General features: G+C 41.7%; 1 protein-coding gene across 1 annotated transcript in view; it reads right to left on the minus strand.

Annotated features, from left to right (window-relative positions):
* Positions 1 to 13,439, minus strand: part of ATR (ATR serine/threonine kinase) — a 79,262-nt gene that overhangs the window by 31,513 nt on the left and 34,310 nt on the right. The window contains exons 22-26 of the mRNA XM_034781938.1: positions 7,183 to 7,389; positions 5,658 to 5,771; positions 5,285 to 5,400; positions 4,653 to 4,773; positions 2,582 to 2,719 (exon numbers count right to left, since the gene is read on the minus strand). Of these exons, the coding sequence (XP_034637829.1) occupies positions 2,582 to 2,719; positions 4,653 to 4,773; positions 5,285 to 5,400; positions 5,658 to 5,771; positions 7,183 to 7,389 (696 nt within the window). The remainder of the gene's footprint in view (positions 1 to 2,581; positions 2,720 to 4,652; positions 4,774 to 5,284; positions 5,401 to 5,657; positions 5,772 to 7,182; positions 7,390 to 13,439) is intronic.

A 13,439-nucleotide genomic window follows, 5' to 3' on the forward strand; every position in this document is an offset into this window, starting at 1 on the left:
GCATGGTGAAGCATTTTGAACAGCTTTATGAAGAACAGATTACTGTTCAGCTAAGTGTCTTCAGAATATAGGTAAATAAATGGTGCTTCCATGCAAGTTAGACACACTCTAACTTAAGTAAAATGACTAACAAGATGACTATTGGTTACTGGATCATGGGATGGCTAGTTTTAATTTTATTTTTGCTTTTATTGGGGTTAATGAAATGTTGCTAGATCTGTTGACCAAGATGTAAGTATGGGAGTGTGAGAAAATATTCCCTTCCCAACGCCCCAAATACACACACATACACATGAGGAATTTGGCAGTTTATAACAGAGAAAACAATGGAAGTTTCCCCAGAAATGGAACATGCAAGTAGGGACATCTTAACTAACTATAAGATTATAAAACTTAGTTAAGTCTGATTAATTTGCAATTAACTTCTCAGAGTTTTGTAGGGCTGGAAGGGACCTAAAGAAGTCATCAAGTCCAGCCCCTATATTGAGGCAGGACCAAGTAAACTAGACCAGGCCTGACAGGTGTTTGTCCAGCCTATCCTGAAAAACCTTGAATGATGGGGATTACACAACTTCCCTTGGAAGCCTATTCAACAGCTTTACTACTGTTATAGTTAGAAAGCTTTTCCTAATATCTAACCTAAGTCTCCCTTGCTGCAGATTAAGCCGATTACTTCTTGCCCTGCCTTCAGTGGACATGGAGGACAACTGATCACAGCACTTTATAATACCCTTTAACATATTTGAAGACTTATCAGTTTTCTTTACTCAAGACTAAACATGCCTAGTTTTCTTAACCTTTCCTCATAAGACAGGTTTTGTAAATCATTTATAATTTTTGGTGCTCTCCTCTGGACTCTCTCCAACTTGTCCACATCTTTCATAAAGTGGACACAGTGCTCTCACCACTGCAGAGTAGACTGGGATAATTATCTCCCGTGTCTGACATACAACAATCTTATTACTACACCCCAGAATATTAGCCTTTTTCACAACTACATCATATTGTTGACTCATATTCAATTTGTGATCCACTCTAACACCTAGAACTTTTTTAGCACTACTACTACTTAGCGATTTATTTGCCATTTTCTAGTTGTGCATTTGATTTTTCCTTCCTAAGCTTAGTACTATGTATTTGTCTTTACTGAATTTCATCTTGTTGAATTCAGACCAATTTGTCAAGGTCATTTTGAATACTAATCCTGTCCTCTGTGCTTGCAATCCCTTCCTGCTTGGTGTCATCTGCAAACTTTAGAAGCATACTTTCCTCTGTTATCCAAGTCATTAATGAAAATACTGAATAGTACCAGACCCAGGACTGATCCCGGTGGGACACCACTATATATGTCCTCCCAGTTTGACAACAAACCATTGATAACGATTCTTTGAGTATGGCCTCTCAACCAGTTGTGCACCCACCTAATAATAATTTAATCTAGCCCACATTTCCCTAGCTTGCTTATGAGAATGTTATGTGGGACAGTGTCAAAAGCCTCACTAAAATCAAGATACATCATGTCTACTGCTTCCTCCAATCCATTAGGCCAGTACCCTGTCAAAGAAGAAAATTAGTTTGGGTTGGCATGATTTGTTTTTGAGAAATGCTGGCCACTCCTTATAACCCCACTATCCTCCACACACACTTACAAACAGATTGTTTAAAAATTTGTTCCAATATCTTTCCAGGTATCAAAGTTAGGCTGACTGGTCTACAATTCCCCGGGTCCTCTCTGTTTCTCTTTTTAAAGATCGATACTATGTTTGCTGTTCTCCAGGCCTCTAGGACCTCACCTGTCCTCCAGTTCTCAAACATAAATGCTAATGGTTCCAAGATTGCTTCAGCTAGTTCCTTAAGTACCCTGACATGAATTTCATCAAGCCCTGCTAACTTAAATGCAACTAACTTTTCTAAATATTCTTTAACCTGTTCTTCCCCTATTTTGGCTTGCATGCCTTCCCTCTTCAACATATTCTACAGCAATATTAAAGGCCAGATTCATTCTCCAGTTTCTCTCAGGAAAAACCAAAACAAAACCCCCAAAACCGCACGCACAGAAATGGAACCCAGCCTGCGGGCTCCTAATAACAAGAAATCCACACAGAAAGGTTGTGGCACAAAACATGCATGAACTCTGCTCTACAGGGGGACTTGTGCTCAACCAGCTTTTCCCCTAAAATGGAAGTCATGGCCAGGTCAGGGGAAATTAGAGGACAGAGCACCCTGAAGATGCACCAATCCAATGTACTGCCTGGGCAGGGTGTGGAATGCCTATTTCCTCCTTCTACAACTCTAGCTCCTGATGTGGCTGCAGCTCTATTTGGATACATAGCCTCCCCGCTTCTGAGGTCAAAGCACAGTAGACTACTCAGAGGAAATAGTTTCTCTGTAGAACTGATGCACCACCTATCAGCAGTAACTTTTAAGACTTACTCAAAGCCTGGCTGAACATTTATATTATTAATACAGAAGAGTGTTAAATACCTATATATTGTTTCCTTATATTGAGCCCTTCAAATATACTGCTATGCTGCTTCAATTTTAATTCTTATGAAGAATGTACAGGAAAACATCATCTCACCTCCTGTTGGTCCTCCTGATTGCATCCCAATAAAACATAGACAAGAATGTGTGGAAGAAGGTAGATCGTCACTTTGAAGTCATTTTTCATCATAATACTGCAGCAGCTGAAGACTTTGCTGGCAAGATCATGTCGCACCTGTAACAAAAATTGTATTTTTCAGGAAGAGTGTTTTTTTGTAGGTAAAACGTATGTGGCTAGCAGAATTGTTGAAAGTTTTAGACAACATATAAAAAATATAGTTCTTGTTACTGCTGAAGATAAATTATCCCATCCAATTTATTGGTACCTGATACTCTCAGTCCAACGAACCATAAACAGATCATCAGACTTATACTTACAAAGTGAGGGACTATCGTATGTGGGAGCTATGGATATAGGGAGGGAAATACATCAGCATTGCTACTGTCTGAACGTTTTCAGGATTGGCACACTAGTATTAGCATGCCATTGTGGAGTTGCGTCTACAAAGAATTTCTGGAGAGCGGGGCTCTTCACACAGCCATAAGTACAACCTCTTCCTCTGTCCTACAAAGATGCCAAGGGAATGGGGATATAAATTGTGATAGACCCAGGCCAGTTGAGAACAGCAGAGTAGTAGAAGGCAGATATACTGGCCACTGGATAAGCAGTTTTCAGTTCCCTGACTGACCAAAGCAGGGGCTGCTCCAGGCTAGGGTGGACACATGACCCCAATTAACCTGCAAAGAGTCAGTTGAAGCCATTAGGCTAATGAGAACACTTGACTCCAATTAACCTGCAAAGAGTCAGTTGAGGCTGTTAAGCACCTGACTCTAATTAAGGCCCCTCTGATACTACAAAACAGCTCACTCCAGTCAGGTCAAAGAGAGTCAGGAGAGAGGAAGTATGGCTGAAGGGCTGGGTAATGCAGACACCCTGAAACCACTGGAAAGGGAGCCCTAAGGTAAGGGTGAAGAAGATGTTGAGAGAGAGAAGCGGGGGAGCTATAGGGAAGTGGCCCAGGGAAATGTAGCAACTCTGGCAGTAAAAGGTCAGTTGCCAACAGCTGCTGCCATTAGGGTCCCGGAAAGGGAAGACAGGCCCCTGTCAGGACAGGAGACTCAACTGTTCTTGAATAAGCCTATAGGGACAACAGCGATTGTGGGAGTTCTCTCACCAACCGCCTTGCTGGCTTACTGAGCCCTCTCTCTTTAGGGCTCAGTAGACTGTACCCTGGCCCTAAAGAGAGAGACGGGCTATGTGGAGGGTTGCAGTGAGCCTCTGATGCTAGCATAAACCGCCTGGAAGTGCAGGACCCACGGGGATAAGGTCGGAGCTCTGCCACAAAATCTATTCATACTTTTGTCAGCAGAAAAAGCCACTGTAACTGGTGAGTTAGGGTGGCTCCCTTTTAGTGTGGTTCATTTAAAAACAAAGTTTTGAATGTATCACCTACATATGATGGCATGGGGGTGGGTGGGAAAAGGAGGACAACGTAGATGGTTTCTATGCGCTGGGATTTCATAACTACAGGGATATGAAAAATGTGACAGGCTTCCTTCCCTACATTTCTGAGAAGGAGATTTGAGGTTTATATCTTATCTCGGAAACACCTGAGATATTAGTGCTCCCGGCAACTAATAACATATTTTACATTTTTAGTTTTCTAAAATCTACAGAGAGGTGTTAAGATCTTGTTAAAGCCAAAAGCTTAAAAGAATCTTAACTATGGTGCTGCCAATATGCCTCCACAACAAGTGACAGATCTAGAAACAAAAAGTTCATATTATACATAAGGACTGTGGATGGTTATATGGGTATGCCTTGGTGATACAAAAAGTGCTGTAATTTGTGCTAAAACCATGCCTGTAATCAAAAAGGCCAGTCCCTCAAAGGGCCAAGTATCCTTAGCCTCTACTGATTGCAATGGATGTTAAGCGTACCAAGTATCTCATCGAATTGGGCCTAAGTGAGATTTTTGCCCATAGTTTTTTCCTCATTTCTTTAACAGACAGGATTTGATGAAGACTAAATATACTCCACACCCATTCGTATACTAGCTCACCAGTTATCTTTTCATTCAAATGCATATAGCACACATTGCAATTACCTTTGTTATAAGATAACCTGCCCAGGTTGCTGACCACTCTGCAAAATTGTTGCCTAATTTGCTTAAGTAAATTGGCTTCTTCATCTTAGACCAGTTTACAGCCTTCTGGTAACTCTTGTATCTGTAATTTTAAAATCCAAGTTTAGTAAACAGGTACTGTTTTCCTATGTGGAAGAAAGGACACAGTCCACAAGTAACCAGGAAAGAGTTGAAGTTAGCTTCTATGTTTTTTGTAAGGATCAAAAAATCTCAAGCATACAGTATGTAAAAAGGCTTGACTCCTATTGGAGGTCATACCTGTACTTTAATGAAAAACAGAGATAGGGATGATTTCATGGCAGTTTTTAAAATCTCACTCTGAGGACAAACTGCCAGGCCTGAATGTGTTATCTGTGCACAGAATATTTTTCTTTGTGATTTGCAAGTCACTGGAGGATTTAAATAGTCAAGTGAGAGACAAGTCAGCATTATGCAGAAAGAATAGGGCTATATTTGAGTTTTATACCTATGCACACTCTTCCAGGGAAGTTGGCAAGAGTGGCATGCACATAAACAAAACCAAATTATTGCTAACTTGGAGAAAGATTTATTTTAAAAGCTTTACTCCAAAGATTTATTTCAATGACACATACCGTGTATTTAAGTGAGGTTCCAGTATTTCTTGAACATGCTCAGGAAACCTCCTCCAAAGCCTGGAGCCTGGACAGTCAGTGTTTGTCTCTCTACAGTCATAGATGGATAGTAATTCCTAAAAATGTATTAACAGAAATACCATCTTTAAAACTGCAAATTACTCAAAATTCTAGTAGCCATATGGGATTTGAGGAGTTAAAAACTCTTACAGTATCCTGAATCACATACTAAGCCCACCAATATTTTAAGTGAAATATTAGAAAGGTTAAATATGTTCCTTAAAAATATTTGTTGTACAGATTCTGCATTTCAGTGCAACAAAGAAAAAATTCAATAATAAAAACAAATGATCTAACAAACATGCTGCCTTACCTGAATGGCATACGCTGCAGAATCTTGAGCACGAACATTATCCGCATAAGCCATGAATGCTCTGGTTAGTTCCATTAATAATCCATGGCCAAAATTTGGATCCTCCACTCCAGCCTCAGTAACAAATAAAAAATCAAATTTACTTAAGAGGCTGGCTACTGGCTCAAGAAAGAACTTTAGTCTATCACCTTTGGAGCCCGGTTTCAAATTGGGGTTAGATGAGAAAGGAGGCTGATGTTTGATATCTGGCCCACAATTCACATTCACTTTCAAAGGGACCTGGGGGCCTAACTCACTTAGACCCTTTAGAAAATCCCAATCTGAAGGAAAAAAGCTCTATGCAATATACAGTGAGAGTAAATTTTCAGTTTCTGTGGAAATGGATTGAAAATGAATTGGTGCATGGTTTTAATCCCAAACTCTACACGTCACAAGACTACCACAATACTGACAGACTTGCGAGTCTCTATGAAACAGCCCCAAGTTTGGAATAGCAGGCATGTTCAGAACTGAGGTATTTTGAGAAAGTTTTGGTGACTGTTGCCCACACCATGACTAACTCAAGCCAGTACTATTAGTCCTTCACTTCCATGAGCAGTAAATTCACTTTCAATTCATGGTCAAATCCTGAAAGATGCAGAACATCTACTGAGCTTTTGCCACACCCAATGATTTCAGCAATTCTTAGGGTTTAGCCCTAACTGAAATGCTTGAACAATTCCTAACAAATGGCATTAGTCATTACAAAATATAGCACAAATCAAAATCTTTATTAATGGAAGTGAGTTACTGACAAAGAAAGAAGGCTACGGCTATCCATATTTGAGATAATATTTCTGTACAAGTAACTTTCACAATTGCTGTCTGCACTGTTTAGCTCTAGACAGTGCTAGGAGCTTAATTTTCAGGAAATTTCTCCACCCACAAATTATGTATTTTATAATGAAGACATTCATAGTTAAACAAACCCATACACTCCATGTCATTCTACTTCCATTAAACCACATTATTTATTTCAAATGTTCATCCACATTCTCCACTGGTCTCATATTTAGACATAAATTTTACAAAATGGTGCCTAGGGACTGAGCCTCATGACTCCAATTAAGGTTACCCAGAGCTGCACAGCTATGTCCCTGCGTAATACTTTATAAATGCATCCTTCGAAGTTGAAGCATAACAGTTTTATCACACTCAGAAATGTTTACATGTCAGTGTCACTGATTTGAAAAAGTATCCAAGTTTTGTTTTTAATTGAATTATAAACTGATTTAGTCTCTCAAGAACTCTTTTTTAAATGTCTTAAACAGGACATTTTGTAGAACCACCAGGGATGAGTATTGAGATTCGCTTACCCTAAGTCAATTAACAGCTTTTAATAAAACTTGATGCTTTCAATTTGTGCCCTTCTGCAATATTTTACTACCCAACCAACTATTTAATTCAATACAACATTTCTCTTCTGACTGCAGTTTCAAAAGTTCACAGTATCATATGATAGAAACTCCAATGTAATACTCCTTACCACAAATGTAAAATTATTTCCTTGGGTTTCACTTGTTGAAAAGTCCAGTCTACCTGGATCTATGGCTCCCAGTTCACCTAAACATTCTCCACAAAGCAGTCGGGCTTGAGAGTTTGCATCCTGACAGCCAATTAAAAGCACAGTTACTAACTGGGAGATGACTGGCTCCACAGTTTCACTGTCTGTTGCATATTTTATCAATTTTTCCTAAGAAATTGAAAGAGGAACAGAAAGAAAACAAATAATCAATTATAAGTGTGGATATAGCAAAGTTTATCTTATGGAGAAACAACAGTAAAAGATCATCTTTCCTCCATATTTCACCATCCCATAACCCTTATGTTTGTCATCTCCCGCCTGTCCTGTTTAATTTACGGCTCAATTCTTGCATCGTCTACCTGCACTGCTTACTCACACCAGAAGTAAATGGTGATACTCATGAGAATAAGGGACACAGGATCTGGCCCTCAGTTTGTCTCCTACTCGAGAAGTCTTTCATTATCTATAAAGAATCGCACACTTCTATGGTACTGTAGAAACAAAAATTTGATTTGTGGGGACTAGGACATGGAGCCTGGTTCCAATACATTAAACAAAACCGATATTGTCCCACACATTACTTTAAACCTTATTCTTATCTATTTAATTTTGTTAAATAACTTGTTAATCACACAACTGCACATAATTACAGGAAGGATTTGTCCTAATGAGAAATAACACAGCACAATATTCCACCACAAAAGAGAGCTAATCTGACAGCCATTTTATTAATGCATCAACACAACAAAAGTCATAACACACAAGGACAACTTACAATCTCTTATCTGGCTTCTTAAATTAGAGGAAATGCCTTGATATTACCCATGCCCATCTGTAAATAGTTCTGGCATTAGTGAGTTCATATGGATGAGAGAATGTATTCCCATCAACCACTTTGTAACTATACTTGTGCACAATATGGTTGAGTTAGAAAATGCAGCAAAAGGCTGAAGTGTTAAATGCCGCCTTTGTTTCAGTTTTCACCAAAAAGGTTTGTAGTAAACGAATGACAAACATAAAACAGGTAGGCTCTGAGGCTAAAATAGGGAAAGAACAAGTTAAGAATTACTTAAAGCAGGGGTTCTCAACCTTTTTCTTTCTGAGGCCCCCTAACATGCTATAAGAACTCCACAGCCCAACTGTGCCACATCAACGGTCTTTCTGCATATAAAACCAGGGCCGGTGTTAAGGGGTAGCAAGCTGGGCAAGTGCTGACTTAAGCTATGGTGGTGGTCTGCACTAGAAAATTACATTGTTTTAACTACAGCACTTGGGGCTTGAAAATCCACATCCTGGAGCAGCATAGCTAAGCTGGTTTAAGTCTCTGTGTAGACAGTGCTAGGTTGATGGAAGAATTCTTTCGTCAAATTAGCTACCACCTCTCAGGGAGGTTGATTACCTACACTGACAGGAGAACCTCTCCTTTCAGCCTTGGAAGTATCTATTCTGAAGCACTACTGTGGCACAGCTACAGCGGCACTGTTGTAGCGTTGAAGAATAGACATACCTTATGCTGATGGGAGGGATTCTCCTATCACTGTAGTAAAGAATTCTTCCATCAGCCTAGCGCTGCCTACATTAGGACGTATGTTGGCTTAACTACATTGCTCAGAGGACATAGCTGAATCCATCAAAGATTCTAATGTAGACCAGCAATTTAGTCAAGTTAGCTGTCTTTAAGTTGGCAGGGGCTGATGAATACATCAAGGAATACTCAAGGAACAAGCTGAAGAGATTGCTGAGCCATTAGTGAGTATCTTTGAAAATTCATGAAGGACCGAAGAGATCCCAGAAGACTGGAAAAGGGCAAATATCTATAAAAAGGGAGGAAAGGACAACCCAGGGAATTAGACCAGTCAGCTTAACTTTTATACCCAAAAATGGAAAGAATAATCAAACAATCAATTTGTAAGCACCTAGAAGATAAGGTGATAAGTAACAGTTAACATGAATTTGCTAAGAACAAATAATGCAAAACCAAGCTAGTATCGTTTTTTGACAGGGTAACAAGCCTTGTGGATGGGGGAAAGCAGCAGATGTGGTATATCTTACATTAGTAAGGTTTTTGACACTGTCTCACATGACCTTTTCACAAGCAAACTAGGGAAATATAGCCTAGACAAACCTACTATAAGGTGGGTGCACAACTGGTTGGAAAACATACTCTGAGTAGTTACCAATGGTTTACAGTCAAGCTGGAAGGGCATATAAAATGGGGTCCCGCAGGGATCCGTCCTGGGTCAAGTTCTATTCAATATCTTCATAAATGATTTGGATAATGGCTGAGAGAGTACATTTAGTTTGTGGACAACGCCAAGCTGTTAGAATACACAAGTGCTTTGGAGGTCATGATTAGAATTCAAAATGATCTGATAAGTCGAACGTTGGACACTACTTGAGCCTTTGACTGACTGACTGACTAGCCAGTCGTCTAGATAAGGGTAGACCTATGCCCCTAACCTCCACAGAAAAGCCGCCACTTCCACCATACATTTTGTGAACACCCGCAGAGCTGCAGACAGGCCAAATGGGAGGACCGTGAATTGGTAGTGTGAGTGGTTCACTACGAATCCGAAGAACCTTCTGTGTCCTTGATATATCGATACATGAAAACAGGCACTCTTAAATTGAGGGCGGCATACCAGTCTCTGGGATCCAGTAAGGGGATAATGGATGCCAGTGTGACTATGAGGAACTTAAGAAAATAAAGATAGTTGTTTAGCTGATGCAGATCTAAAATTAGTTTGAGACCTCCCTGGGCTTTTGGGATTAGGAAATAATGGGAGGAGATCCCCTTCCCTCTTAACATTCTGCAGAACCTCTTCCACTGCTCTCATATGAAGGAGAAACTAAACCTCCTGGACCAGAAGCCCTTTGTGAAAGGGGTCCCTGAGGAGGCATGTGGAGGAAGGCTGAGAAGGAGGGGTAGAAATAAAATGGAGGGTGTATCCACTTCCATCGTGTTCAACACCCAACAGTCCGTGGTGATATGACCATGAACTGAGGAAAAGGAAAAGGCGGTTTGCAAATAAAGGAGAAACAGGGTCTGGACTCACAGAAACTGGTATGGCGTCCTCGAGTGTCCCATTAAAACACCTGCTTAGAACCCCAGGCATTGATGTCGAAGTAGAAGGGGGTGGTGGCCTACGCCTTAAACCCCTGCTTCTCCTGATGGGCAGCTGGGACAGAGTAATGGAGGGGCTGTTGAGGCCTGTAGTGCTGAAGGAGCTAGGGTGTACAATCCAAGGGACTTAAGAGTCGTTTTTAAGTCTTTTAGACCATGAAGTTTCGCATCAGTCTGTTCTGAAAAAAGTGAAGCTCCTTCGAAAGGCAGGTCTTGAAGTGTCTGTTGGACCTCCTGCAGGAGTCCCGAAGACTGTACCCATGAACTCCTGCGCATGGCAACTGTTTAAACCATGAACCTGGCTGCTGAGTCAGTCGCATCCAAAGCAGCTTGTAAAGAAGCCCTCACCACCGATTTTTTTTCATAATCCATTAGCAAGGAGAACTCTTGCCTGGTCTCTTGTGGGAGTAAGTCCTTGAATTTCTGCATAGAGTCCCACATGTCAAAATCATACCTGCCCAGCAGCATCTGCTAGTTTGCAATTCAGAGTTGTAACTCCCACCGGTAAAATAAACTTTCCTACCAAACAAGTATAATTTCTATGAGTCTTTTGATTTTGGGATTGCATCCTGATGACCTTGTGTCTCTCTCTCTCTCATTGGCAGCAGATACCACCAGGGATTAAGGGAAGGAGGGGAAGATATAGGTATAAAGAAACTCATAACCCTGGGTGGGAATGAAGTATTTTCGTTCAGTCCTTTTTGAAGTGAGGGGGAGGGATTGAGGGGTCTGCTGAAAGGTCTTAACAGGGTCCATAATGTCTTCACTGAGAGGCAGGGCTACTTTTGAAGAGCCTGCTGCAGCTAAAATGTCAACTAAGCTATGGTAGGATTCTTTCACTATCTCCACCTGTATGCCCAGATTTAAGGCTACCCTCTTCAACAACTCTTGGGGAGCTTTATAGTCACCTGAGAGAGGCAACATACCCCCTCCTGAGACCACCTCGTCTAGAGAAGAGGAGGCGGCCAGCACTGGCCGTGGAAGCTCTTCCTCTCTTTCTGCATCAGCTAGATCCTGTTGAGCAGGCTCTTGCTGTTCAGTACTGGACTCAGTACCAGAATCCAGATCACATGGTACCCAATGGGACAATGCTGTCCTTCTTTCCGAGGCCACCAAACAGGAGCGTCTGGAATAAGCCTTGGAAACCTGAGGAAAACCCCACAGGTTCCAAAAGGGCCAATGGACTGGTGTAGGTCCCCAGTGAGCTCCTGGCCAACCACTTGATGGTACTCCTGTGCCCGGGACCATAAATAGGTGGAAATGCCTGGAAGAGTGGAGAAGAGCAGTTCTTTGGATGGAAGGAGTAAGACCCAATCTCCAACTCAGAAGATGATGAGTCTCTGTCTGGTGACCACTGTGGTGCTACTCCCCCTGGTGCTAGAGACCAGTGCCATGGTAGAGATGTCCACACTGTGGCAAGCATAGCTGGTTTCCTTTTTGATGGTTCAGAAGGGCACAGTACCGAACTATGGAAGAATCCCAGCGGGTTCCCTCCTGTCCACCAATAACATCGACTTCTGTACTGCCGGCAATACCGATACTGACAGCTAGTGAAGGTCTCTGGCAGCAGCAAACGCCTCCAGTGTGGTCGGTATCGAGACAGTATTAGTACCTCGCTGTGCCACAGATGTAGACAGCTCTTCCTGTACTGGATTTGAGAGTGTCTGCATAGGTGCTGGCATCAATGGTGACAACTTCTGTGGTGCTGAAGTAGAGAAGTGTTTTGACTGAGATCAAGCTCTATTCTGATCCCCATGCCTGGCAGTCTTCAGTGCCAGGGATCACTCCTTTCGGCCGGCTGTTTCTTATGCCTTTTTCTATGCACTGGTGATAGCGATCGGTGCTGAGACTCTGGTACAGTAAGAGGAGCACTTCTTACCGAGGCACTCGGTGCCGAGTCTGACTGGCCTGGCTCCGATAAAGGTCTCAGTGCCACTGCCATGAGCAGCCTTCTTTCTGCAAGGCTTAAAGTCCTTGTAGATTTGGCAACAGTCCTCAATATGAGCTTCTCCCAGGCACTTTAAGCAGCTTGAGTGCAGATCGCTCAGGGGCATAGCCTTGTGGAAGAAGGCGTAAGGCCTGGTGACCAAGGCACGCCTTCGCACCAGGGAATGGACAAGAATTCCGCAAAAACCTGAAGTTACAGTACTTCACTAAAACGAGCTAAAACTAACTACAACTTGTTTTAGAAAGAAGATAACTACTACCACTGAGAGATCCTTGCTTTTGCAAGCTAGCAGTTCCAGCAACTGTAACAGGCAGTAAAAAGGAACTGAAAGGGCGTAGGTGCTTTATACCAACACACGGCAGCAAAGGATGGTCAAACTGCCCCTATGGGTACCACTGAAGGAAGAATTTCTGGCATCTGTGCTTGGGACATGCACACACCTAGAATGGGGATGCACATGTGCAATCACTTGAAGAAGAAAATTGGGTTTGTTTAGTCGAAGGAGAAGACTGAGGGGTGGGGAGACATGATAACAGTCTTCAAATATATAAAAGGTTGTTATAAAGAGCAGGAGGATAAAATTGTTGTCCTTAACCACTGAGAAGATGACAAGAAGTAATGTGCTTAAATTGCAGCAAGGGAGATTTAGGTTACACATTAGGAAAAATTTCCCAGCTGTAAGGGTAGTTAAGCACTAGAACAAATTACCTAGGGAGGTTGTGGATTCTCTGTCATTGGAGGCTTTTAAAACAAGGTTAGACACACACCTGTCAGGGATGGACTAGATAATGCTTAATCCTGCCTTAGTGCAGGGGATGGACTTGATGACCTATCAAGGCCCCATTCAGCCCTACATTTCTATGGTTCTACGATAAACCCAGGAGCAGATACCTTCATATTAGGTTTTAAGAAAACTTTTTCTTACAGAAAAAAGAAAATCTACATTTGAGAGTCTGCAATTGATGCTGGTTGATGATGGATTTGTTAATGCAGCCTGCTAAAACAGAAAATGCTTTAACAGAGAACAAAAAATAGCAGATCACTTTTCTCAGTAACAGTCCCATTACAAAATCCCTCTTCAGTTCTGGATTGACTTATTTCTTGCAATGCTGGGCTAGCACTAGAGGAAGAGAACGTGTTTACTTC

The sequence above is a fragment of the Trachemys scripta genome, chromosome 9, assembly GCF_013100865.1.
Source record: "Trachemys scripta elegans isolate TJP31775 chromosome 9, CAS_Tse_1.0, whole genome shotgun sequence".
Taxonomy (NCBI): Eukaryota; Metazoa; Chordata; order Testudines; family Emydidae; genus Trachemys; species Trachemys scripta.